This window comes from Emydura macquarii, unplaced genomic scaffold, assembly GCF_026122565.2.
Source record: "Emydura macquarii macquarii isolate MOO-44397 ecotype Brisbane River unplaced genomic scaffold, CSIRO-AGI_Emac_v2 contig_705, whole genome shotgun sequence".
Classification (NCBI taxonomy): Eukaryota; Metazoa; Chordata; order Testudines; family Chelidae; genus Emydura; species Emydura macquarii.
This window is the reverse complement of record NW_027130842.1, coordinates 8,191,165-8,217,887: the sequence shown is the minus strand read 5'-3', so window position 1 is coordinate 8,217,887 and position 26,723 is coordinate 8,191,165. Positions and strand designations below refer to the sequence as shown.

Below are 26,723 nucleotides of genomic sequence, written 5' to 3'. Positions count from 1 at the left end.
AGAGTTCACAAATGATATCTGTTCATGATTGCTTCACTGCCCACACTTATATCCCTGAATTAGGGTGCTGTCTGCTTACAAAGTACTTTGCCAGTTTCAGTAGGGCATAAGTGCCAACCACATATATAATTAGGTGAGCAACCTGCATAATTTTGCAAGTTTCATCCCTTTTGTAAGAAATCTTTTCTCTTTAATCATAATGCCACGTCTGGTGCCTAGAGATATATGTTTAGAATTAATAGCATCTGTTGAGCGGAAAGGCTACCTAACAGTTTGCAAGAAGTGCCTAAAAAAACTTAACATTTTGCTGTGCAGGATTTGCCACATCATAGATTGCAGTGTCATTTTTGTGGTGGCTAATATCTGCTTTGAAGGCAGCAAGTTCTGCTTTAGGAGGAATGCATCTCTGTTGATGCATTCTAGTGCGTGCATGTATGACCTTCCTGAACACGAGTGAGTGGTACTTGTAGATACTCGATACCAGTGAAAATCAAGCCACTTATTTTATGCTTAAATATAGATACAGGTATCTAACTTTAGGTACCTAAGTGTGAAAATTTTGGCCATAATTCTGTAATAATTCTTATGCATACTATGTACTGTTGTTAGACAATCACATAGCAGGTATGGACAGGATAGTTTTTTCCATCTATGTGATCTTGCTACTATCATCTATGCTTTTGCTATCTCAGGATTAGACTACCGTCTGTGCTGTACATAGGCTATCCATTTAGAAACTGACAGTTAGTGAGAATGCAGCAGCTCACTTTTTAAGCAGTATATTTTACCATGAGCACATCACACTAGTACTCTAGTGCATTGGTTAGTTGTTGGTTTTCAGATGGAGTTTCATGAGTTGGGTTTGACAGTTGTGCATGAGATCTGCCTACCTGACAGATATCTCTCCCTATGCCATAGTGCTGCAATTATAATCAGAGCACCCAATTTGGAGATCTCTTCTTTAAATGAAGGGGGAACTTACTGGCAAGGTGCTTTCCATAATAGCCCTGGATTACAGAATTCTATCCCCTTCAGTTGATCCAAAATAGCATCTGTTGACATTTACAGCATTTGGTAAAACCTATTTGTTAGAGTTAAAAGAGAGATGTGTTTGTGAGTACTGTTTATATCAAATTTTTAATTGCTATTTGGTTAAGTTTTCTACTCGTCTTATGTTGTGATTGTTCTTTAAATGTCTGGTAAACACACCAAGAAGCTATGAATAAGGCACACCTTGTTACATAAATCAGTATAAATAAGACAAATGATAGAACCCTATGTTAAATAACCACTTTAAAGAATTATTTATTTCAGGGATGGTAATTGCTTTACCAGACACAAACAAAAATAGGGTGCGATTCTCACTCCGACTCCAGCCTTGGTAAAAGGATCAAGTGGCATAGAACTCTTAAAAGCCCTGAATTTGGCCAGTGGAGAATTTGCCCAGTGTAGGAACTTTAAGGATGACAGTCATACTTCAAGAATCCCCCTTGCAAGCCCTCCAAGGCATGTGCTGGGGGAGGGAGAGTTGTGTCAGGGACTGGGTTTCAGTGCAAAGTGTTGTGGAGGTGATGGGCAGCACTGACACCCAGAGGGCTATCTAAATTACAGTGGGGATTGGTGCAGCTCCTGGAGCAGTGTTACTTGGGGAGAGCACAAAGGCAGCTGAAAGCCATCTTAACCAACCTTTCCCCCAGTGCCCCCACTCACAGGCTCCAAGTTCTGAATTTCACCGATAGTCTCTGCCCTGAGAAGAGTATGGTCTAAAAGCAAACTACGGAAGGTACTTCCAGAGTTCCTGGTATAATTTTGTAAGACCTATCCAAAAAAAAATGTATACTAGGGTAACAGATATTTGCTGATCTCTTTTAATATGTATAAGACAGAAACAGCACTATATTTAAGAGATACTGATAGAAAGATCAGTGTGTAATGTGCATGTGTGGTTTTGTTTCCTTCAATTTTGCTTTATACTACTGTTTGCTGATGTTTTTCTTTCCCTTTTCAAAGGGAAGTCACTCCACCAAAGTGGAAGCTGTGGTCCGGACTCTGAAGAAAATCCAGTTTAAAGATCCAGGGGCTAAATCTTTAGTTTTCTCAACGGTATTTATCAACAGTTTTTATCTTAAAGGTTACTTTGTGTTCTACAAATTTAAATGCCAATAATTGTTTCCCAAATTCAATTTAGGTACTAACCTATATAAAGTAATTTTCAATATCCACTTGATTATTTGAGAGTTGTGAAGAATTCTTCATGTGATTGGGACATTGTTGATAGTAGTCATGGTTAATAGATCAAAAGAATTGTTACAGTAATAATAATTAATAATATCTAGCTTTTAAAGCACTTTTCTTCAGTAGATCTCAAAGCACTTTACAAGGGAGGTCAGGATCATTACCCCTATTTTACAGGTGTTCAAAGGAGAAACACTGAAAATTCATATGCAGGAGCACTATCAGTTTTACATGTGTTTTAACTAGGTTGAAAAGACACTGTCAAAGTATTTTTCATAAATTTTAAAACTACATTTCATTGTTGCAAAACTCTTCTGCTCAAACTGATCTTTATTTCTTTACACTAGTTTTCTCTCCAGTGGGTTCCGTTTGCTCATTCTGAATGCTGGACTATTTGCCACTTTGTATCTTTAATATTTAGACAATTTTTAAAAGATGCTGTTCTTGGACAAAAACAAACCACAAAAAAATCAAAATTTGTTTAATGTTCACATGTAAGGCATATCATAAAAAGTTCCTTTTATAACTGCAGTCTCTTTGGGTTATTTATTGGTAAGGGTAAGGTATTATAGACCTTCCCATATTTTCATAGACTAGTGTTTGTTAGTGCTATATGTAATACTGACTTGCTTTTACTTTGTGTTTTTTTTTAGTGGCAAGATGTTTTGGACATAATTTCAAAAGCTCTATATGATAACAACATGGTGTTTGCTCAGATTAATGGAATTAGTAAATTTCAGGTACATAAAGCAGATTTTGCTACAAGTCACTTTTTGCGGGAGGGGTGGGTCAGGGTATAACTAGCAGAAATTAATTTGACCTTTCACCTTGCATCTCCTTTCGGAAAATGGAATGAGAATAATAGAACTGATCAAGGCAGAGCATTTGATCTCTGATCTTATGAACTCTAAATCATAATTTTTAAAAAAATCAAAAATACAAAAATAAACCATAAATGATACATTTAAAAAAAAAGTGTGTGGATCAAGGGGATCAGACAAGATTGGCCAGAGTGTTGTGGGGGATGCTTGCAATGCTGCTGTCCATTTGTCCTCTGAATAAAATAGGACTTCTGTCTCAGGGCTGTCAATTACTAAATTCTCTTTAAAAAAAAAAAAAACAAAAAACAAACAAAAAGCCCTCAAAAATCAACAACCCAGATTGTGACATTGTCTTCAGGGAGCCCAGAACTGCAGGAGAAAGCTTTGCCAGAGCTTAAATAGTATGTCACCTCCCTGTCTTACCAGAAAACTCCTTGAGACTCTACCAATCTAAACCTTGCCTTGTAGGTAACGTTCAGTGAACCCCAGTTCCCAAATTCACCAGAGATGTGTCTCTAGAAATCACTAAATCCACTGTCTCCAAAGAGACCGTACAAACACCCCTAAGGCTTGCTAGCCCAGCTGAGGACACACTTTTTATCTTAATACACAGGATGGTTTATAGTAAAACTAAGAATACATTTATTAATAAATTTATAAAGAACATAGATTTTAGTGGTTGTAAGCCAGAGAATAAGAAACGCAGTTATGGTTACAAACAAAATAGCATGCTTTTCTAGTGACCAAAACTAATTAGCAAGTTACAATCTTTGCCTAAGTATTCTCACATCAAGCTACCAGCATCTCCAAGTCCTTCGAGCAGGAGGATCCACTATTCACAGAATCAGCAGGTGCTGATTCCTTTGTCCCATAAGTAACGGATAGCTAAGGGATTTATACCTTTCTTCTTATAGTCCAGTAAACCTTTGAAATGTGTTCCTTTTGAAGTGTACATCCCAAACATAGTTCTCCCCTGCTGATGTGCAGACACCATGCATTCTTCTTCATCCTCATATGAATTAGCTCTTTCTATTGGTTTGATTACTTTCTTTTCATTAGATGAAAATGTATTTTCATTGTCTCTGGCTTACAAAGCTTGACTCTGGCAGACTGGCATATCCACATTCCTTTGTCAGGAACAAATCTGTTTATCACTCTATTCACATGGCTTGAACTGACAGTGTTTTAGGAACATATTCCCAGCATAACACACTAAGTGTACATACATCACTCAGTAATATTAATGACCAGAGATTCACCAGCTTTCATAAGACCTTAGCTGATATACTTTTATAGTACAATGATATTGTATACAATCAGTTGATTCAATTGCTTATTTTTCAGGGTTCAGATTCCCTTTGGTTCCCTTGGGTGTCTGGATCCTGATTGTCATACTTATCCTACACTTTTTATTCAGAAATAACTCCCGTTAAAATACTAATATGGTGTTTATCTTCTAGGAGAACCTCTCTGCATTTAAATATGATCCCAAGATCAATATTTTGTTGCTACCACTTCATACTGGTTCTAATGGATTAAACATAATTGAAGCAACTCATGTTCTGTTAGTGGAGCCCATTTTGAATCCTGCACATGAACTTCAGGCCATTGGCAGAGTGCATCGTATTGGACAAACAAAGTAAGAATTAAAATAAATGATGCTTAAAATTGCTGTTATGTTGCCTTCCTCTAAAATAATACTGTGCACTTATGTGGCAACCTCCTTCTGAGAATCTCTAAGCTGGGGGGAGGTGTAATATGTATCCTCACTTTACAGATGGATAAACTAAGGAACAATATGGTTATGGATTAAATCTTCAAACAGAACCTAAGTGCTTCAGTGACTTACTTTCCATTTTCAAAAGTGATTTAAGCACTAAATCCCAATTAGTGATCTTAATCACTAGCCATCACTAGATTTTTCTCCTTTTTCTAATTAGTGATCTTCATCATTTTAATTGGTTTTTACACTAATATAAACAAGCCACTCTGCCGGGGTATTGCTATTCTGCGTGTAGTTCTGGGAGATGGGTGGGTTGAGCTGGAAAACATAGAAATCCCAATTCTCCCCTTTATTGAGGTAGCTGCAGGTGAGCCAAGTGCAGTAAAAACTGGGTGAAGCACATGAAAGATTTGGGGAAGATTAGTACTGACTCACTTATAAGCTCCATCTTCCCTGGGAGCTGTGAAAGCACTCTCTGAGACAGTACAGGGCCAGGATTCTACAGGTGTGAAGGAAGTGAACCAAGAATGAGAGGCAGAGCAATGGAAATGGGGAGCAGTCATTCCTAGCAAAATACTCCTAAGGTTGCTGTTGGATATCTGAGTGGAAATTGGCTTTGAAAATGCTGGTGAGAGCTCCCCTTTTGCACCTGCTTACTCCCTCCCCTTTTGGAGAGGGGGATAAAGTATATATTTGGGGGTAGGTCTGGCTCCTGAAGAAGCTGGGTAGTCAGGCTAAGTGGGAGGTCTATTTGGAGCATAGTGCAAGAGTTGGCCCATCTCCTGAAATGAGCATTGTGAGGTTTTCACACTGTACTTCTGGAATACTTTGTGCAGTTACAAAACAAAACAAAACACCTTGTAAACCTACTGAAGTTTCCAGGAGATCCAGTCTCATTCCTATGGAAAGAGAAAATCTAGCCCAAATACTTTATTGGTCATTTAGCTTTTTACTAAGTTAAAAGAAACCTACTGATGTTAAGCTTTACATTGATGATCATTGCTTATATTCTGTAACTATTAAAACTGTATGAGAAAGTGTTTAGCACTTTCACTTGTGTTAAGCAACCTATGATACCTGTACAACAGTTAGTCCTTCTGTAAAGGGACACTGTCAACTTAAAAAAGAAAATAAAAATTGCTACTTTTCCTATTATTACAAGAAGTATCTCTCTCACATTTTTCTGTAGTGCCCATCACTGTAATATCTAATCAAAACCAGTTAAGATTCCTCTAAACTTTTTTGTTTAACTATAACTGGAAAAGTATGTGTCTGTTTACTTTGTGAAACTGACAATACAGAAAGTGCTGTCAAATGCAGTTTCCACTGTATAGTCAGTCAGCTTCCATTGTTTGTGTGGGGGTCTCACACAACTGCAGGGAAAGAGAAATAGTTTTAAAAATAGGAAACTATAACTGTAAAATTACAGACTGGCAGGGGGACAAAAGGGCCAGGGTGTAATACATCATTTTTTTAATTGGCACTGTTCCATTATATTTTTATCTAAATATCTCAAGCATAGGTGGATTCACGAAATCTGCACAAATTTTAGTATTGCTGCTTTGGTGTTGCATCTTCATGTTAGTGTTGAAACCACTGACTCACACCCTTTAACAGTTTATCATTTGCAGATTAACTGTAAATGCTCACCTATTTAGATTTTAAAAATTACTAGTAAAACCAAAAAAGTCACACATTAAATAGAAACGTAGCTGAAAGATACTGTATGTTTATTTTTGTTTGGGGTAGAGGGAGTTGCAGGAGTCGTGTGTGAGAGAATGTATAAGCAGATGGATATTGGGTGTGGTGGTAAATATTTTGAATCAGCTGTGGAAACGGATAATAGCAGCAGCCTACACTGTAATTTCACATGGTGCTGGCACTGAAGTATCCAGGCATGACAGTAAAATAGTAAGCAGCAGCAACAATATGCTTTGTTGTACACTTTAATAAAACTGTAATGAGTCTTGAGTCAAGAAGAGGACTATTTATAAGTTAAATGTGAAGCAAGGGCCAAATTCTGTTCTGTTTCACCAGCATAAATCTGGAGTTAATTCAGATTTAGTCCCTATCTTGCATAGATCTGTGCTGATGTTTACTTTTCACCCACATGAGTAGTTATATTGACTTTATCCACTAAATTTCACTGTAGGGCTTGAAAGACTCCCATTGACTTCAGTGGACTTTGAATCAGGTTCTAATTGAGCAGTGTTCAGTGCTTAGTGATTCTGTTTTTTAATATAAATTCTTGTTCTGAAAGAAATGTATGTTCAGAAGGATCTCCAACTATTCTCATAGATATTAACTTTTGATTTATGGTCTGCTATGTTCTTCCCTCTCAGAACCTTGAAAATTCTTTTGATTTCCCTCCAGCTTTGTTCTTCTCCATTTGTCAAACAGATTTTTTTACCCTTTTTTATATGGCAGATAAGCCACCATTTTGTTTAGCTTCATGTCTTCTTCATTAATGATATCAGCATAGCTCTGAAAATGAGGTTTAATTAGTCATTACCTTAAGCTCCCTTTCTTGGACTGGCTCAGAAGCAGTGTAATATAAAATAAGGGTAGTCAATTATTTTTTTATCAAAGGTCCAGATTTCTTGGTCAAGGTCCAGACTTCAGAGAAACATTTTTTACATCACAGGTGCCCCTGTTCAACGAATACATACAAAGCGGTGTAATATACTCAGGACCTATTGCAGAGGTAGTCATTAGGTGGACCATGGGCCAAATCCAGACTGCCAGAGTCTTCCCTGTACAGTGAAACTCTGGAGGGCCGTGGGCAGTTAGTGCTGGGTGGGGTTTTCATCTCTGCAGAGCATGCTAGCGCGCTTGGGGATTCATCCCTTGCTGGACACACCAACATGCACGGCAGGGGCTGGAGCCCCGGTGCGCCTCCTGTGGGGTTGAAGCCCTGAGTCATGGCCTACCCCTGTGGTCCGGTTAAAAGCCTCTGGCAATCTGGATTTGGACTGTGGGCTGCCTATTGGCTACCCCTGGTATAAAATATTGTAGGTCCTATACAAACAATGGACTGAGTTCATTATTCAGGACTAGATTGTGACTGGCCTTCATATAGGTGGGCTGTTGGAGATAGCAGGCAAGGAGCCTGTCACAATTCCTTTTCTCAGGGGAGTTCAGGAGATATGTCTTTCATGTCCCCATCCCATGTGCACATCACACCAAAGTGTGATGGGAGAAGACAGGACTGTTCTCCCATCCACATACCACACTAATCTACGGAGCAGGCCCAGCATACCAGGAGGAGCAGGCCACATTCCTTTAAGAGTTGTAGCAGCAGGAATGCTCTCCCTGTGTCTTGAGGAGTTACCCAGGCTGGATTAATACATAGGTAAAACAGACATGTGCCTAGGGCCCAAATTTATTTGTATATATATTTACTGATGCAGATTTGCAAGCGAACTGAAATAACTTCACATGAGTGAGAGGTATTGCAACACTTTATGCCAAGTCACACCACCACTCACTTGAGTGAAGTTCTTTCAGTTCATGTGCATCCACATGTGTGGGCAGAGATATTCCTCACACAGATGAGGTTCATTTGCCAAGAACCAAGGAGAGAGGAGGGCACTGGGTAAAGAAAACTGCTTTCTTCTCAAACAAGGTAGGGGCCCAGAAGTGTATGTTTGGTTAAGGCCAAGTGATGAGTTAATCTGGCCCTGGGAGATACAGAATGAATCATGGCTCTGAGCTTCTGGGGTTGAGCTTCATTAGGCTGTGTTGCACACATAATATACACTTTGAGTCTGAATTATTTTTACTAGTGAAACTGAGAGCAGAATTTTACCCAGTGTCTATTAGGGTTTTTTTTTTTTTTTTTTTAATTATTTTATATTAATTGAGGGCCTGATCTTGCAAAGTTGCTGTTTGTGTGGTGGGAAGTGCTGAACATCCTTTACTCTCAGTGGAGGTTGCTTGGCACCTTGCAGGATTGGAACTTTAAAATCCACTGTCAACAAGGTTCAAATAATTTGTAGGGAGGCCAAAATTTGCACCTAAACTTCTTGACAGTGTTCTAAGAAAATATGCCAATGCTAAATTTTATTTTTTAACACATGCAGGTCCACCATTGTTCACAGGTTCCTAATAAAAGCAACAATAGAAGAGAGAATGCAGATGATGCTGAAAACTGTAGAGAGAAGGTACATTTTGGGGGACGAGGGAGGGATTAAAAAGCGTTGTTGTACCAAAAATGAAAATGTATTTCATACACACACACATGCTGTATTCACTGTGTTTAAGAAGTTTTTATGCTGTTATTCATTATATTTGTGAGGTTTTACTTAGTCATAAACTTTTGCTCTGCTCTAAAATGTTTTGACTAAAGTCCCAAAATGTTTTTAGCAAAGCTTTGAAAAATTGACAACTTAACCTGGATTTGGTATTGAGTAATTTGAAACAGAACACAATGTAAATAAATTCCCTTACTAGCCAGGCGTTTAATTAAGAGAACAGAAGAGTCTCCAAGGACATAAACCACTCCGGTATATGTCTGTTGAATAACCATAAATGTGAGACCAGATTCACGTCTGCAGTACTCCAGTTTTACACTAGTATAACTGCATAGAAATCATAAAACTAGAATAATGCAGTGGTGAACTAGGCCTAAGATGTGTGGGGAAGGGGTGGAGGGGGTTCCGAAAGAAAAAAGAAATAAGGTTTTTGTGTAAACCAGAAACGTAATGTCCATACCACATTGGTATTTTTCTAGTCAACACAAGCTTTGTCCAAACACCAACTTTTAAAGCTTAATCTGGTATGTGAAAATCTGAGCTGTTTTTTACATCTTCCCAAACCATCACAAGTGATAAAAAGATTGGAATCAAAACTCAGCTGATGGTTTTGTTTTTTGGGCAAGACGCATAACACAGTAATTTTGCTCCTCTGCAGCTCTTTTGGATCTGCAGTGCTTCTAGTCACAAAAGCTTGTTTCTGTGAATTAAGTGGAGGAAACTGTGCAGTTAAAGGGTTTATTTTTTCCCAACTTTTTTGACTATTATCACACTGTATGACTGAAATTCTCACCTTGTATTTGTTTGGAGAGGTAAGGGTATGGTAATGAGAGATTGGGCATCATCCTTATATTTGAAAGTATTGTCTCATCAATCACATCTGTACCATTTTAATATTTTTGCATGTAAAACTTCAAGTAATTTGTCCAGTGATTAAATAACATAATTAATAGCAAAAATTTGGGAAGGGATATTAAACCTCATGCTTCAAGGTTTATGTCAGTCTCTTAACTATTACAGATCAGGATTGCATGCTGGGGGCAGATTATCCCACATCTACAGTGTTCTTACTCTTTCTTTTGAAGCATGTGGTTACTGGTCACTGCCAGACAGAATACTGGCCTACATGGAACTCGGATCTGATCCAGAATGGCAATTCTTATGTTCCTATTCTGAAAAATATGAACAACAAAATAGCTGATCAGACTACTTTAATTGCTTTGTCTTTAAAATTGCCTATTGAGAAAACCTTTTGTAAAATGGTCTCCATGTAATAAACAGAGTGGTTCATGCTGCTTTGGTTGAGCATGGTAATAACCATACCCTTCCTTAGAGAGACAAGATAGGCAAAATAATATTTTTTTTATTGGACCAACTTCTGCTGGTGAGAGACGCAAGCTTTTGAGCTGCAGAGAGTTCTTCTTCTGGTTTAGGAAAAGTACTTTCAGTGTCACAGCTAAACACAAAGTGGCACAGATTGTTCAGCATAAGTAGTCAGCACAAATTCTAAGGGACCATTTAGGGTAGAGTGGCCCGTTACCATCTCTGCAGTCATCAGACAAAAGAAGGGTTAGCAGGTTACTGATTGTTGTAATAAGCCGTAAATTCAATGTTTCTTTCAGTGCATGATGTTTACTGTCTAGCAGTTATGAATGTAAACTCCCAGATCTGTCTTTTGAAAGTGTTGTTCAGGTTTCCTTTGAGGATGAGGACTGATAGGTCAGCTATAGAGTAATTGCTTTGTGAAAACTGTTCATCCATAGGTGATGGGGTGTTTGTCTTTTATCGTTTTCCTGTGTGAGTTCATGTGATAGCATAGTAACTGTCTGGTTTCACCCACATAGTTGCTGTTGGGGCATTTAGTGCACTGGATAAGTATACAACATGTTGTGATAAACACGTGTAGGATCCATGGATCCTGAAAAGTGTGTTGTGGAAGGTGTTGATCATTACAGTGGTATTTGAATGGCCTGTTCCATGATGCAATCTGCTACTCTGGTGGAGTGTCCTTGTTTGGTGAAGGCAATTTTGAGTGTTTTAAGATATCCCCAGCCTTCTCCTGGGAGCATATTCTGTGGTATCTGAGTGCCTGGCTGTAGATAACAGATTTGTTGGTGTGTTTGGGTGGTTACTGGATCTGTGAAGGTAGGTGTGGTGATCCATGAGTTTCTTGTATTTAATTGTCTGTAGGGTTCCATTGTTGAAGCTGATCGTGGTGTCCAGGAAGTTGATGCTAGTGTGGGAGTGTTCCAGAGAGAGTTTAATGGATGGGTGTTGAAGTTGTAGTGGAACTCTGAGGGAGTTGAAGCTGTCTGTCCAGGGGACAAAGCATTTGCCGTTGAATGTAAAATTGCTATGGACGGGGATGAAATGGATGAGTTTGGTGATGTGTTTGGGATGAATATCTGAGGGTGTCCATTGTCTTGTAAATATTTGGGACAGGCAGCTATGCCATCATTGTTGTCTGTAATCCACTAACCCCCTCTTTTTGTCCTATGACTGCAGAGGTGTTTCGGGCCAGTCTGCCTTGAATGGTCCCTTTGAATGTGTGCTAATTACTTTTGCTGAACAATCTGTTCCATCTTGCATTTAGCTGTGACACTTGGAGTACCTTTCCCAGACCTGAAAGAGAGTTCTGTGTGACTCAAAAGCTGTGTGGCTCTCACCAATATAAGTTGGTCCAATAAAAGATATTCCATCATCCACTTTGTCTCTCGAATATCTTGGGACCGACATGACTACAACTACATTGTATTCAAACCCTTCCTTGTCATCTTTCTTTGTGATGTTCACTGTAATGTAAATATCAGACATCTACAGTTGCACATTCTTTTTTTTTATTGCACCCGGTCTGTTTCTTAAACAGTTTCTCTAACTCTCATGTGCAAATTTTCCCTACAGCCACACCAGCTCTTCCATGAAACAGTCAGAAGCCTCAGTGTTGACAGTGGCTGATCTGGCAGACCTTTTTACAGAAGAAACTGAAGAACTTGAGTGAAACAACTTTGATTTGACCCAGTGAAATCAGAAGGGACCTAGTAATAGCATCTGTATTAAATCAGTTGACCTGTCATAAATTCCTGTAGATGTCAAACACCCTCCTTCTGTTAAGATTGCTAGAATTAGAAAGGATTTAAGTCTTTTTCATTTGATTCTGTGGCTGTGTCCTTATCAGCACATGTTTTCTGATAGCACTAGAGAGAGATTGCACTTTGCACACTATACAAAACAATGGATTTTATTTCCAAAAAACATTTGAGCTGGCCTCTGAGGTTCCCATGAAGTTAATGAGAGTTCTGCCATTGTCTTCAGTGGGGCCCGGATTTCACTCAGAGTAAAGCTTTGTTTTGGGGGAAGGGAAAGTGGAGTCAGAGAAACAGTAAACAGAGTATTTTGCGTCTCGTTTTTTTACTGTACAAAGCATTGTTGAGAATGAATACCCTCATAAATAGGGTTCTAGTGTTCTCAGCATTTAACACTCAAGGATTGCACATTTTATTGGTAACACTTAAAGTAAACTCTTTGCTAACCACTTGGGTATTCATAATGTCCTTTTTAGGTATTCATGCAGATTATGTAACACCATAGAAATTTCATTGCAAGTTAGAATCTATTTCGTGCTCATTTACTGCAGTGTTCTCTTGATAAATTATGCCTTTTATATGTATATTGGTCTTGAAATAACAGTAAAAATCTGAACCTGTTGTACACATTTTTTAAGAATTCTTGAAGCCATGACTACTTTACTGCTTTTGTTGTAAAAATTGGATTCCTTTGTTATGGAATGTAAAAAAAAAAAAAAATTAAGCTACCCAGCATTTTATACTCATTTGGTGTCTGTGTGCTTTTCTCTTTCCCCATTCATCTCTTTTCAGAAACTAAGGGCTTGTCTGCACAGTGCACCAGAGGGGTGTGATTTGTAAAGCTTACTAACGTGCTCTAACTGCCCTGTGTAGAACCAGCTGGCATGGTCTAAAAGGTACCTTGTCTTCTGGACTACATTAATGCAAACTAGTTACCTTTTAGAGTACACCAGCAGGGTCTGATGGGGCAGTTGGCACATCCTCCTTTCCAACCCTTTCCGTATGCCTTTCAGAACAACTCCCATAAAGTTAATGCTCCCTATGTCTGCATTATATTTTCCAGGATCATTATGTTTTTTCTGAAAATGTACAAAATTTCAACGTAATTGAGCTTCTTCTTAAAGTGCTTGCTCATGTCCATTCCACTATAGGTGAGTGCACGCCTCCATGCACGGTTCCCGGAACTTTTTTCCCCTTTTTGACCCCTGGAGCCCCACGCACATGCCACCGGTATATGAGGCACTACCGGCCCTATGCCCCCTCAGTTCCTTCTTTCCACCCGTGAAGGTTGCTGGAACTAGCCTTGCTCTCAGCAAGTACTATTCCCCTTCTTTGAACTTGTTTGTTATTCTAAGTTAGTTTTAGTTAGTTAAGTAGTTGTTAGGTATTGTTAAAAAGAGTAGTTAGAGATAAGGCAAGTCCCTGCGGGGACTTAGAGCGGCCAGGCTATGACCCGGTTGCCAGGATTCAAGCGGTGTGCCCCCTGCAGGAAGGCCTTCCTGCTCAGCGACCCCCACGACCGCTGCCTTAAGTGCTTGGGGGAGGCACAAGAAAAGAAAAGTGCAAGATCTGCAGGGCTTTTAAACCAAGAACTCAGAAGGACCGAGAGATCTGGTTAAAAGCCCTGCTGATGGGGGCAGCGCTCTGCCCGGCATCCAAGCCGGCCCGCTCCACCTTGGCACCAAGCGTGACCCTGGTGCAGTGTACACTGCCGGCACCAGCCTAGACCCGGCACCAAGCAACATCGCCGACCTCGACCCGGCACCAAGCAACATCGCCGGTGCCGAAAAGGAAGAAGCAGCATGTGGGGCGCGGACACTCCCCTGCACTGTCAGTACGGGCAGGGTCGCGTACGGAGATGCACCAGACCCGGGCCGTTGGGTCTTTTCCGGTGCCTGCATCTCCAATCAGGAAGCCTCTCCCGACTCCTGGGAGTGAGAGTGTGCCCCTGCTGATGCTGTCGACACCAGAGGCTTTTCAGGCAGCAAGAGCCTTGTTGGCCTTGCCTACTCCACCTCCGTCCCCCTCACCACCCTGCCAAAGAAGAAGGGGCCGGTGTCACAAGGAAAACCCGCATTGGGTCCCCCTGAAGGGCGGTGGGGATTCCTGGTATGGGGAAGAAGATCTCCTGCTGGACAGCCACCGGGAGTAGAGCAGAGACACTCCCCCAGCAGTCACTCCAGGTCGGTGTCGTCGAGCCGGCCTGCTTCGACTCAGGACGCAGAGTCTCCCTCTCGGTGCCAATGTCGATCCCCGGCACTGGAGGCAGCGCAGGCCAGGAGGTGGCACCGGTCGAGGTCTGCCAGGCGGCGCTCGGACAGCTCCCATCCAAGTTTCCCGGCACCGAGGAGTTCGCCTGTGCCCACACGATGCAGAACCCGGTCACGGTTGGAGGACCCGGCACCAAGGAGTTTGCCCGCACCGAGGTGGCGCAGAACCCGGTCGCCCTCGGAGGACCTGGCACCGCGCAGTACACGACGTGGAACCTGGTCACCGGAGTCTGTCTCGGCACCGAGGAGTGGCACCGACCTCGGTCACCGAAAAGGTCTGCAGGGCTGCACAGCAAGCGGCACCGGAAGTCATCAGTACCGAGATGACATTCCGGTACCTCTAGCTCTTCAGAGGACCTCCATTAATTGGCACCGTTCACGGCGACGGAGGCAGTCCTTGTTGTCCTCCAGGTCGGAGGCATCAAGAGGGCGGTCCCCGGCATGGAAGGATGCCCGGGACCAAGGACGTGCACAGCACTGCCAGTCCAGTGACTCGGGGTCTCCCAGGGGGGACAACTGTCGGGAGAGCCGATGCCCACACAAAGCGTCACAGCCCGTGGTGCAGTCAGCCCCGAGTTGACCCCAGGGTCAGTGGCCCCAGCAATGGCCTTATTGGGCCCCATGGGGTGTCCAGATGGGGCCAGGGCCCCAATCCATCCTGTCATCGGGGGTGCAGTCCGTGCCGCTGGCATAGGAGAGGGCCCATAGACACCACTCCTCGGACAAGGAGTCAGACCCCATGGAGGGACCCTCAGCGGGTGCAACCCTTCACCAGGAGGGGACGCACCCGCAGGACATGCCTCGGCAGTCCTCTTCCTCCTCACCAGACGAGGCAGTCTCCTGGGGCCACTCGGCACTACTGGATTATTTCAGGGTGCACCAGGAGCTGCTCAAGAGGGTGGCTTCTGACTTGGGGCTGGAGGTGAAAGAGTTAGAAGAGGCCGAAGATAGCCTCTTTAATGTGCTGGCGGCCGCTGCCCCAGCAAGAGTGGCCCTCCCCTCCCAGTCCATGATAGGGTCCTTAAAATTGTAAAGGCCCTGTGGCAAACCCCTTCCTTGGTTGCTGCTACGTCAAAGGTGGCCGAGAGAAAGTATTACGTCCCGGCCGAAGGGTTTGAGTATCTGTTCATTCACCCTGCCCTGGGAACCCTGGTGGTAGATGCGGCTAATCAGTGTGACAGGCAAGGTCAGCCTGGTTCTACTCTCAAGAACAAAAACAAAAAGCTGGATTTGTTTGGGAGAAAGGTTTATTCCACGGGAAGTCTGCAGTTCAGGATTCCCAACCATCAGGTCCTCCTGGGTAGAAATAATTTCAACTTAAGGGCATCAGCGAACCGCCTGAGGGAGTCCCAGCCCCAGGACCAGGCTGCAGACTTTAACAACATCATGAAGGAAGGGAACCATGGTGGCTACGGCAGCTCTCCAAGCGTCCTGTGACACTGCTGACTCGGCGAGTAGGGCCATAGCCTCCGCCATCTCCATGAGAAGATGCTCGTGGCTGCAATCCTCAGACCTGTCCCAGGAGGTGCAGCAGTAGATTCAGGACCTCCCCTTTGGTGGGTGGGCTCTATTCTCCGACCAGACCGATGCGAAGCTGCATGGTCTGAAGGACTCCAGGACCTCGCTTCGCTCCCTGGACCTGTACACGCCCCAGGCTTCCAGGCATCAGTCACGGCCCCAGGTGCAGCAGCCTTTTCAACCCTATAGGGATAGGAATAGGGGGTTTAGAAGGAGAAATCAGCCCCCCAGCTCGTCCTCAGCTCCCCAGCAGGGGCCCCCCAGGAGGTCGGGCAACCAGAGCAGACAATTTTGATGGTACGCCTGAGGGTAGTGCCTCGACTGCTCTCCTGGATCCACCCCGCCCCTTCCTAAACAGGTTAAGACCCTTCTATCCTGAATGGGCAAAGATCACTTCAGACCTTTGGGTCCTTGGGATAGTCTCAGGGGTCTATGCCCTACAGCTTACGTCTACCTCCCCAACAACCCTCCTCCTCCGTCCCTCTTCAGGGACCTCTCTCACGAGCAACTCCTCTTGCAGGAGGTGGCACCCTTCTCCACATAGGAGCGGTGGAAATGGTCCCTCAAGGCGGGAAGGGGTTCTATTCGAGGTACTTCCTCATTCCCAAGGCGAAGGGGGGTCTGAGACCCATATTAGACCTATGTCGTCTAAACAAATATGTCAAACGACTCAGGTTTCACATGGTTTCCCTAGCCTCCATAATTCCTTCCTTGGATCCAGGAGACTGGTATACCACACTCGATCTCAAGGACACATACTTTCATGTGTCTGTCCTCCCCAGCCACAGGCGTTTCCTCTGTTTCCTGGTGGCTGGCTCCCACTACCAGTTTACAGCCCTACTCTTTGGCCTATCTTTGGCTTCAAGGGTGTTCACCAAGTGCACGGTGGTAGTGGCTGCCCACCTGAGACAAAAGGGTGTCCAAATTTTTCCTTACCTGGACGATTGGCTGGTCAGGGGCAGGTCCAGGTCCCAAGTGCAGGCAAGTGTGACCCTCACTTGCTCCACATGCAGCAGGCTGGGACTGCTCATAAATGAACAAAAGTCCACACTAACTCCAGTGCAATGCATAGAATTCATTGGGGCCACCCTGGACGCTTCCCAGGCCAGAGCCATCCTGCCTCAGCCATGTTTGGAGGCGATGGTCTCTGTCATCTCCCAGCTGCACTGATGCCCCCGCCTGCACTGCCTACAGCTGTTGGTCCACGTGGCGCCCTGCACGTACATAGTGAGACTAGCTCGCCTGAGGCTCAGACCACTCCAGGGGTGGTTGGCCTAAGTATATGTGCCGAGCAGACACCCATTGGACCAGGCGGTCACAGTTTCCCCGCCCGTCTTAGCCTCCCTGAACTGGTGGTGGACTCCCAGGGCAGTGATGAAGGGCGTTGCGTTCAGGGAGCTGGTCCCGTCGGTCACCCTAATTTCCGACGCTTCGGATGTAGGATGGGGAACCCACATCAGCGCCAACCTAGGCACTCAGGGGCTCTGGTCGGGGGAGGAGAGGCGCCTGCACATCAACGTGAAGTAGCTGAGGGCCATTTGCCTCACGTTCAAGGTGTTCCTCCGTTTCCTGACAGGCACAGTGGTGGAGGTGCTGACGGACAACACCGCAGCCATGTTCTACATAAACAGGCAGGGGGGAATGCGTTTCTTGGCCCTCTGTGAGGAAGCTACCTGTCTGTGGCATTTTGCCGTGAGGCATGATTTCCACTTAACTGCCTCTCCTCCAGGGAGTGAGGAACGACGAGGGGGATCGCCTCAGCAGGTCGTTTCTACCCTGCCACAACTGGTCGTTGCACCCAGAGGTGGTGGCTATAATCGTCCAGATGTGGGGCGTTTCCCAGCTGGACCTATTCGTGTCAACCTGGAACACCAAGGGCCCGAGTTTCTGCTCGCTCCGGGGTTGCGAGACTGGGTCGATTTCTGATGCGTTCCTCATCGTCTGGATGGGGATCCTCATGTACGTGTTCTCGCCCATTCCACTGTTACCCAAAGTCCTGCTGAAAATAAAGAGGGACAGAGCGAACGTTATACTCATCGCTCCGGCCTGGCCAAGACAGCATTGGTTCAGCATGCTGCTGGACCTTTCAATCGCCCCACTCCTGGAGCTCCCAAGGTGGCACGACCTTCTATCCCAGGACCATGGTCGCCTGTTGCACCTGGACCTGGACTCCCTGCACCTCAGGGCCTGGAGGCTCTGTGGCTGACGGAGGGAGAGAGAGCCTGCTCGGTGCAGGTCCAACAAGTCCTGCTGGGCAGCAGGAAACCCTCCACACAGGTCGTGTATTGGACTAAGTGGAAACGTTTTACCTCTTGGGCGGAGTCCCGGGGCATTCTGCCCAGCCTGTCGCCTGTGCAGGCGATCCTGGAGTACCTACTCCAGGTAAAGCTCCAGGGTCTGGCGCTTGCCTCACTGAAGGTTCATTTGGTGGCCATTTTGGCCTTCCATCAGCTGCTAGAGGGGAGATCCCTGTTCTCCCATCCCATGTTCGTCAGGTTCCTCAAGGGGGTGGAGAGGCTTTATCTGCAGGTCTGTGACCCGGTGTCTCCCTGGGGTCTCAACCTGGTCCTCTCAAGACTCACAGGGCCCCCCTTTGAACTCATGGCTTCATGCCCTCTGCTCATGCTTACATGGAAGGTAGCCTTCCTGGTGGTCATTACCTCAGCTAGGAGAGTCTCTAATATTAGGGCCTTGACCTCTGAGCCCCCTTATACAGTATTCTATAAGGATAAGGTGCAGTTGAGACCGCATCCAGCCTTCTTGCCCAAGGTGGTTTCTCAAGTTCGTTGTAATCAAGATATTTTTCTCCCCGAACTGCACGGTTCGGAGGAGGAGAGGCGATGGCATTGGCTGGACGAGAGACAAGCCCTGGCCTTCTACATCGAGCGGACAAAGCCGCTCCGGAAATGGATGCAGCTCTTCGTTGCCTTGGCTGACCGGATGAAAGGCTCACCTGTCTCCACCCAGTGCATCTCCTTGTGGATTACACCATGCTTCAAGTTCTGCTATGAGCAGGCGAAGGTGCCGCTTCCGGGAACCATCGCAGCGCACTCAACCAGAGCTCAACCCTCGTCTACAGCCTTCCTGGAGAGAGTGCCCCTGCAGGACATCTGCAAAGCTGCCACCTGGTCGTCGGTGCATACCTTCATGTCCCATTACACCATCGTTCAGCGGGTGAGAGAGGACGGGGGATTCGGCAGAGCCGTGCTGAGGGCAGGTCACTGGTAACTCCTACCCACCTCCAAAGGTATTGCTTGTTAGTCACCTATAGTGGAATGGACATGAGCAAGCACTCGAAGAAGAAAACAAGGTTACTTACCAGTAACTGATGTTCTTCAAGTTGTGTTGCTCATGTCCATTCCACAACCCACCCCCCGTCCCTGCTGCCGGAGTTGGCAGAAAGAAGGAACTGAGGGGGCGTAGGGCCGGCAGTGCCTCATATACTATGGCGTGTGCGTGGGGTTCCAGGGGGTGCTGGAGCTGGCCCTACTGGGTCTGCTAAGGGGAAAAAAAGTTCCAGGAACCGTGCACGGAGGCATGCACTCACCTATAGTGGAATGGATATGAGCAACACATCTTGAAGAACATCAGTTACTGGTAAATAACCTTGTTTTTCACGTCATAGAGCTGCATTTTAGAGAGTGTGCGCTGTTGTTCTTTTCTTCAATGCAAATGTGATAAGCTAGAGGAGAAGCATTTTGGATGGACTGAACAATGTGGCAGTTTGAGATCAAAATTTACATTCCTTTACATTTGTGGTAAGGAGGTGAACAGAAGAGTGTGACAAATCTGATTAACTAGTAGATTCTGACTGTTTTTGAATTGTAATCAGAATGATTGTTTGAAATACAAGTATTACAAGAGCTTCTGTAGTTTTATACAGGCTGACACACTGCTCTGCAAAGCATCTGTCTCTGTACATCTGTGCCTGTTTTTCTTCCTTTTTTGGTTGCCTGGGACATGTAAGATGTTTACAAGAATAGCCTCATTTATAGTACATGACCATGGGGAAAATCACCTTTTTCTCTCTCTATCTAGCTTGCTTAATCTGTTACAAAGGGATGAGTGTGTTTGGTCACTGCATTAGGGTAGATGAGTCACAATCTATTAAATAGCTATGGTAAAACTAGCTTATTGGAACTAGAGTGTAGATGAATGGGAAACATTTTTAACATCTTGTTAACCCCCTGTCACCCACTATAAGGTTTTTAGTGGCTATAACCTCTCCTCTTTGCCTGTCCGTCTGTTTACTGCAGATGCAGATTTTGAATTTCAATCTAAGTACTTTATATTTCTGTCTTGTTATAGAGCATTAACAATATCATCTGAAGACTTGGAGAGGCAGCTGCATTATTAAGTAATCACTTAGGTTCACGGGCTTTGTTCAAAGCATCCCAGTCTCTGATTTATATTTTGATGAATTCCGAGCACTGCATAGCACCACTTCTGCCAGTTCCAGTGTTTTCTTCCTTCTCATTGGAGGGAGGGGGAAAATATTGGTACCCATAACACATTGCAACAAAACCCCTTACAGGTGTTGTTACTCTATATACCAGACTGTAAAGAGGGTTTCCAATTGGATTAGACACTCTCAGATGCAGTTAAGGAATAAAGAACAAATTTACTTCCCAAGACTTCTGGGGGTAAAAGAAACTATCCAAGCAGAGACCTACAGATTAAGGTGTAGATCTGCTCAGAAAAGTGGCTAACAATGGCATTTTGCAGTTCAGTATTTGTCTCCACAACTCCATTTCTAGCTTGTTCAGTCTATATATGTATTTTTCTAATCGCCAACACCACATTTAAAGGGACACTGTCAACCCACGTCAGCTGAAAATGACCTACTTTGAAATGTTTATTCTAGGGTGGAATTTCTTTTGCATGAATTGCAGAATGGCCTATGTACTTTAGTATGTTCTATATTAATCGTAAGTGCTTCTCCATTTAAATCAGATTTGCCAAGTGAAGGCTCCAATTAATCAAGTCTCTTGCTGTTTTTTCTTCCTTGTTTATAGGAGGCTCTGGAAATAAGTGGGGGGTTTTGTTGGTGACCTCAACTTGCACATGGATAGGGGGCTTCTGACCCATGTGGAAGCTATGGGTTTCACAGAACCTATCTCTGTATCCACTCACACAACTGGACCTTATTGTCAGCTCGGGGGTGTATGTTTGAACTCTCACAAAGTGTCCTGATATCATTGTCCAACCACCATCTTAACCCTATAAAAACTCTTACCTTCTGTCTGCCTACAAAACCTTTTGAAGCTTAAATTTCCAGCATGTCTTATCAAGACAAATCACCCACCTACACAGCCAAAAGACTGATGAGCTAGTAAGACACTACAGCAAATACTTGTCCCTTGGCCCTCTCATCAGACCTTCTCTGTATACCAACAGATCACCATAGTTCATCAGCTGACTTTGTTAGGTGAAACCTAGAGGCATATGACTAGAATGCAGATGCTATTCTTAACAGCACAAAGACCTTCTCTGGAACTGTGCCGTCAAGTAAAAGAAGAAAATAAAAGCTACTTTAATCAAGACCAGAGTGCTTTACATACTATCCCTGCTGGAATTTGGTCCCATCACACTCAAAGATTGAGGTCCTGACAACAAGTGCCACCTGTGAAACAGATCCTACACCCACTAAGAACTGTCCCCACTGCTACCAGAAATTATCAGCATTTCAATCAATCAATTTGTAAACACTCAAGATAATAGGATTATAAGGAATAGTTAGCATGGATTTGTCAAGAACAAATTGACAAACCCAACCTAATTTCCTCCTTTGACAGAATTACTGGCATAGTGCCATAATGCATGGGGGAAAGCAGTAGATGTGATATATCTTGATTTTAGTTAGGTTTTTTACACAGTCCCACATGACATTTTCATAAGCAAACTAGGGAAGTGGGGTCTAGATGAAGCTGCTATGTGTTGGATGCATAACTGGTTGAAAGATCATACTTGAGTAATTCTCGGTGGTTCACTGTCAGAGTAAGAGTATCTATCTAGTGGGATCCCACAGGGGACAGTCCTGAGTCTGGTACTGGTACTATTCAATATTTTCATTAATGACTTGGGTAATGGAGTGGAGAGTATGCCTGTAAAATTTACAGATTATGTCAAGCAGGAAGAGATTGCAAGCACTTTGAAGGACAAGATTAGAATTCAAAATGGCCTTGACAAATTGGAGAATTGGTCTGAAATCAACAGATTAAATTCAACAAAGATAAGTGCAAAGTACTTCACTTAGGAAGGAAAAATCAGATGCACAACTACAAAATGGGGAATAACTGGGTAGGCAGTAATACTGCTGAAAAGGATCTGTGGGTTATAGCAGATCACAAATTGATTGGGTCCACAATGTGATGCAGTTGTGAAAAGGGGTAATATTCTCGGGTACATTACCAGGAGTGTTATATCCAAGATATAAGAAGGTAAATTTTCTGGCTTTATTTGGCACTGGCAAGGCCTCAGCTATGGTCCTGTGTCCAGTTCTGGGTGCCACACTTCAGGAAAAATGTGGACAATAAAAGGTTTAGAAAACCTGACCTATGAGGAAAATGTTTAAAAAACTGCAAGGTTTAGTCTTGAGAAAAGAAGACGGGGGTGGGGGGGAATCTGATGACACTCTTCAAATACGTTAAGGGCTGTTCTAAAGAAGACTGTGGTCATTTGTTTTCCATGTCCACTAAAAGTAGGACAAGAAATAATGGGCTTAATCTGCAGTAAGGGAGGTTTAGATTAGATATTAGGAAAAACTTTATTAGAAGAATAGTCAAGCTCTGGAACAGGCTTCCAAGGGAGGTTGTAGAATTCCCATTGTTGGAGGTTTTTAAGAGTAGTTGGACAATACCTGTTGGGGTGGTCTAATTTATTTGGTCTTGCCTTAGCGTAGGGGGGCTGGATTTAATGACCTCTTGAGGTCCCTTCCAGCCCCATGTTTCTATGTTTAAGTTGTGACCACCAAGTTCTGGCAACATGTGAGATCTGCCACTATATGGGATGTTTCATAAAAGCAGAGGAATGGACTGGCTCCCTCCTGCAGCTGAAATGAAGTCTCCCTTTCTAAAAAAGAGATAAGAACAAACACTTCCATCAAAATTAAACTCTCCTTAGTCACTTGGGAAGTTGTTATAGTTTATTTTATTTCGGTATCCAAGTGCTAGACATTTAAATACCATGATACACACATCCCCTCCCCCACCACTTTCACCCTGACCCATTCCTGTCTCGTTCACCTTGCAATTATACACCAGCAGGTGCATGTTCAACACATACAGCTGTGTATTACTGTGTGACTGACATGGTCCTTTCCCACATCTTGCAAGATATCTTATTAATTACAATTGTATTATTAATACAATGCCTTTGTGTGTCTGGACACACACAAGACAAGCTTGTAATGAAAAGAAACAAGCTGCAGCTAAGGAAGTTTGGAAAAGGGATGTAATATAAAAGCAACTAGTTTGACATGGTTCTTGCTCATTTATGTGGGTGTGTTTTGTTTGTTTGTGCCACCTGTTTAAATTGTGTTGGGAGCTAAACTAGTATTTTCAGTCCAGACATGAGTACAGTGGCCAAATAGTGATATATAGATCTAACAAATGTGTGAGAGACAAGGGGACTGTACTTAAATCCAGCAGTCACTTGAATTTGATTGGGAATTTACTGAGCTGAAGTGAAAGACTGCACTGGTGCATCTTGGTTCCTCCTATTCTCTGTCTGTGGCACATACCAGTCTTGTCTCCTGTGGGATTTAATACTTTGGTCTAATGTTGGTTGTCTGGTTTAGTGTGCACGGGTGGGGTAGTGCTGGTGGTTGTGAAACACAGGAGGTCAAACTAGATGATCTGGTGGTCCCTTCTGGCCTTACACTCAATGACAACATGATTACTTGACTTCCTTACTTAAATGTCTGCGAATTCCCTTACGTCTGAGGGCACAGCATTGACGGGGGAGCCATGGTTCCTGGGAATGGCTTTTTCTTTGTCGCCTTGGTAACCTAGCTAATGTGAATGCAAAACCTTTGCCCATAGAGGGCTCCCAGTCTCATGTACCTTAACAGAGGGGCCAATTCCTGGTAACAAAAGGAGGTAGTTTGCCTTTAGGAAAAGCAAATAAGGGGTTTAATTCTTCCTCTTCCCACTTAAATCAGGTGTACACTGTTACGCTACCAGCGTGTATACAGCAGCTGTGAGTGTGGGGAGCGGATCTTTTGTTCCAGTCATAGAATCTTCCAGCTACTTCCAACACCACTGAAAGAAAGCTTAAGAATAACAAATGCAGGTGCAGAGCAAATTTTCCCCTGCAATGGTTTCCTAACATCAGACCAAATCCTGCACTCTTTATTCAATGGGGATTTAACCTGAGGAAAGTGTTTAGGATTTGTCCTTGACATTTTGCGGTACCACCCTCCCTGCTGTGTGCACTTAGGGGCTCCTTTGTGTAGATGACCTGCTCCTAGATCAAAAGGGGGACGGTTAGCTGCCTTTGAGGCATTGTACTCCAGACACCAAGGCGGACATGTTACAGATCTGGTCCATAAGGAGAAGGAAAGGAAAATGAGCCAGCTGGGGAAATGCACATTGTCCCCTCTGTCTCATGGTGAGTCCCAGTAAAACATAAACACAGCTTGGAGATGTATTGTCATTTCTACAGAGCCCTTCCAACTCCTTGGGTCTGGAGGCAGCTGTAACAAGGAGGCAACCCTGGCAGTGCAGAGGGTAAGAAGCCAGGAGAGCCCCTTCAGCCAGTAGAGTGGTATGGGGCCTCCCGTAAGTCCCTGGTCATCCATCAGGTTCCGGGCTGGTCCTGTGGCCTAGCCTGCTGGTGGGGGGCAGAATCCACTCTTGATAGAACAGTGGAGGAGGAACTGGATCCTTGTAGCAATTTCCTCCCCCAGTGTAAGAACTATCCAGCCCTCAGCTATGAACAACAAATAGGAAAAAAATAATGCATTTTCATATGTAACACATTCACTGGCAATAGGGATCATAAAAAGCTGGATCTGAATGTTTATCAAGCCATATTTTACTTGTATTTATGATCAAGATTGGTTATTTGCTTAGTGAAAACAGAATTACTGGAAAGTTAAAGGGTTTTGCAGCTGTTGAGGAAGATGCCCCCTTTTGTGTAGGTTTGCCACTGTGACAGGTGCTTTAACAATGCATGTGATTAACTACTCCAGCATGTGTTGGCCAAACCCATGTTGCAGATTTGTGAGTGTAATAGTTCAAAACCATGTAGTGCAAATGTATAGCACCCCACAATAAAATTGCAGACTTTGCCTATAAAGCAGGTGCATCAGACTTACAAGTCATTCTCTGCAATGACTATACAGCCATGGGAGGAGGCAGCAAATTTCACACTGTCCCCCACAAAATGAAATCTTGCAAACTTTCATGTCAGTAGAAAGCCTAAAAAGCATAGAACCTCTGCAATTCCAATGTGCAGGAGCGTATGGGCTGCTGAGAGGAATTCTGGCTCCGCTTGGTAGCTCACAACAGGCCTGTATCATGAATATTTCAACTCTAGTAACTGGTGGCCATGTGATCTTTGTTCTTTCATATACATTCTTAGTTGGAATTTTGAAACTGTTTTTCCATGTAACATTCACAATTGTTTTAAACACATTTCCTTCATCATAAAATTGCTTTTCTTTAAAGGATCATTATGCTTTGGGCTCCTTTGTAACATGTTTCCAACAAGGAAAGGTGCCTCTAAATCATTTACAGCTTCAGTTAACAGCCTGCAAAGCAGACTGGAAGAACATAAAACACCAAAGCAATAAATGAAGTGAGTGTGAGGTATAAGGGAGGGTCTACTCCTGCCTAATAAAGAATGGGCTTGCTGCTATAGTACAAGACAAAAATGTGTGTGGGTGTGGTGGGGGGAGGGGGGAGTTCTGTCCTTCAGGGAATTTAGTCCTAAACTAGATAGAGTATTGTGAGTAATCTTGGTCTCCACTGACTATCTCTGTGCACTTTAGGAATCCTATTGTTGGGCACAGAACCCATTCAGCCTTTAGTTGGAAGGCGGTCATTTCTGTGAAGAGGCTTTAAAACAAAAAAAACCCCAACCCTCAGTGTAAAAGTGTTGAGGAAACCTTCTCACCACCCATTGAGCTAGTTATTCCAGCTACGTAAAACGACGGAAAGGGCAAGACATACTACTAGGTGTTTCCTGATTTTGAGCTGCTTAAGGGAACTCCAGTACTGACTGTACCTTGCAAGATGCTCTTTGCTCTTTTCCTTACAGTTTCTCTGCTGACTTCTTTAACTTCAGCAAATGACACTGACGTCGGGGAGGGTGAGTTTTTAAAAAAGAAAAAATTGATTACCATTGATTCACACAAAAAAAGCATTTCCACTGGGAATTCTGAACAAGCATGGGCCCAGTTCTACACTTGCCCTGGAGTAACTACATTGGCTTTAAACCAATGTGAGATCAGATTCAGGCCTCTGTGCACAAGAAATGGCAGGCTTTTCAAATCACACAAACTGTAGACATCATGTTGGTATGGGTATGGTATGGTGATGGGTAAAGATGCAATTCATTTTTAACTGAGATAATATTTAGAAATCTCTTTTTCCTGGCTTGCACCTGAATTACTTTCATGTACAACTTTATTGTTTATTAATAATGTTAGGGCATCTAGAGCATTGGGTAGGCATCTTTTTATTTTAACTCTAAACAAGTAAATGTATTAGTTGTACTAGCATCAAATATGTCACCATCTTATTACTTATATGATCAGCTGATAAGTGTAAGCACTGCACATTTACAATTAAGCTTTAAATTAATCCTGACGTGGA

General features: G+C 43.6%; 1 protein-coding gene across 3 annotated transcripts in view; it reads left to right on the top strand.

Moving 5' to 3' along the window:
- SHPRH (SNF2 histone linker PHD RING helicase) overlaps positions 1-12,861 on the top strand; it is a 105,701-nt gene extending 92,840 nt beyond the window's left edge. For all 3 annotated transcript variants that reach the window (XM_067542365.1, XM_067542364.1, XM_067542366.1), the window contains 5 exons: positions 2,011-2,103; positions 2,889-2,975; positions 4,517-4,695; positions 8,862-8,942; positions 11,934-12,861. In XM_067542365.1, coding sequence (XP_067398466.1) covers positions 2,011-2,103; positions 2,889-2,975; positions 4,517-4,695; positions 8,862-8,942; positions 11,934-12,030 — 537 coding nt within the window. In that variant the 3' untranslated portion in view covers positions 12,031-12,861. The remainder of the gene's footprint in view (positions 1-2,010; positions 2,104-2,888; positions 2,976-4,516; positions 4,696-8,861; positions 8,943-11,933) is intronic.
- The last annotated feature ends 13,862 nt before the right edge of the window (positions 12,862-26,723 follow it).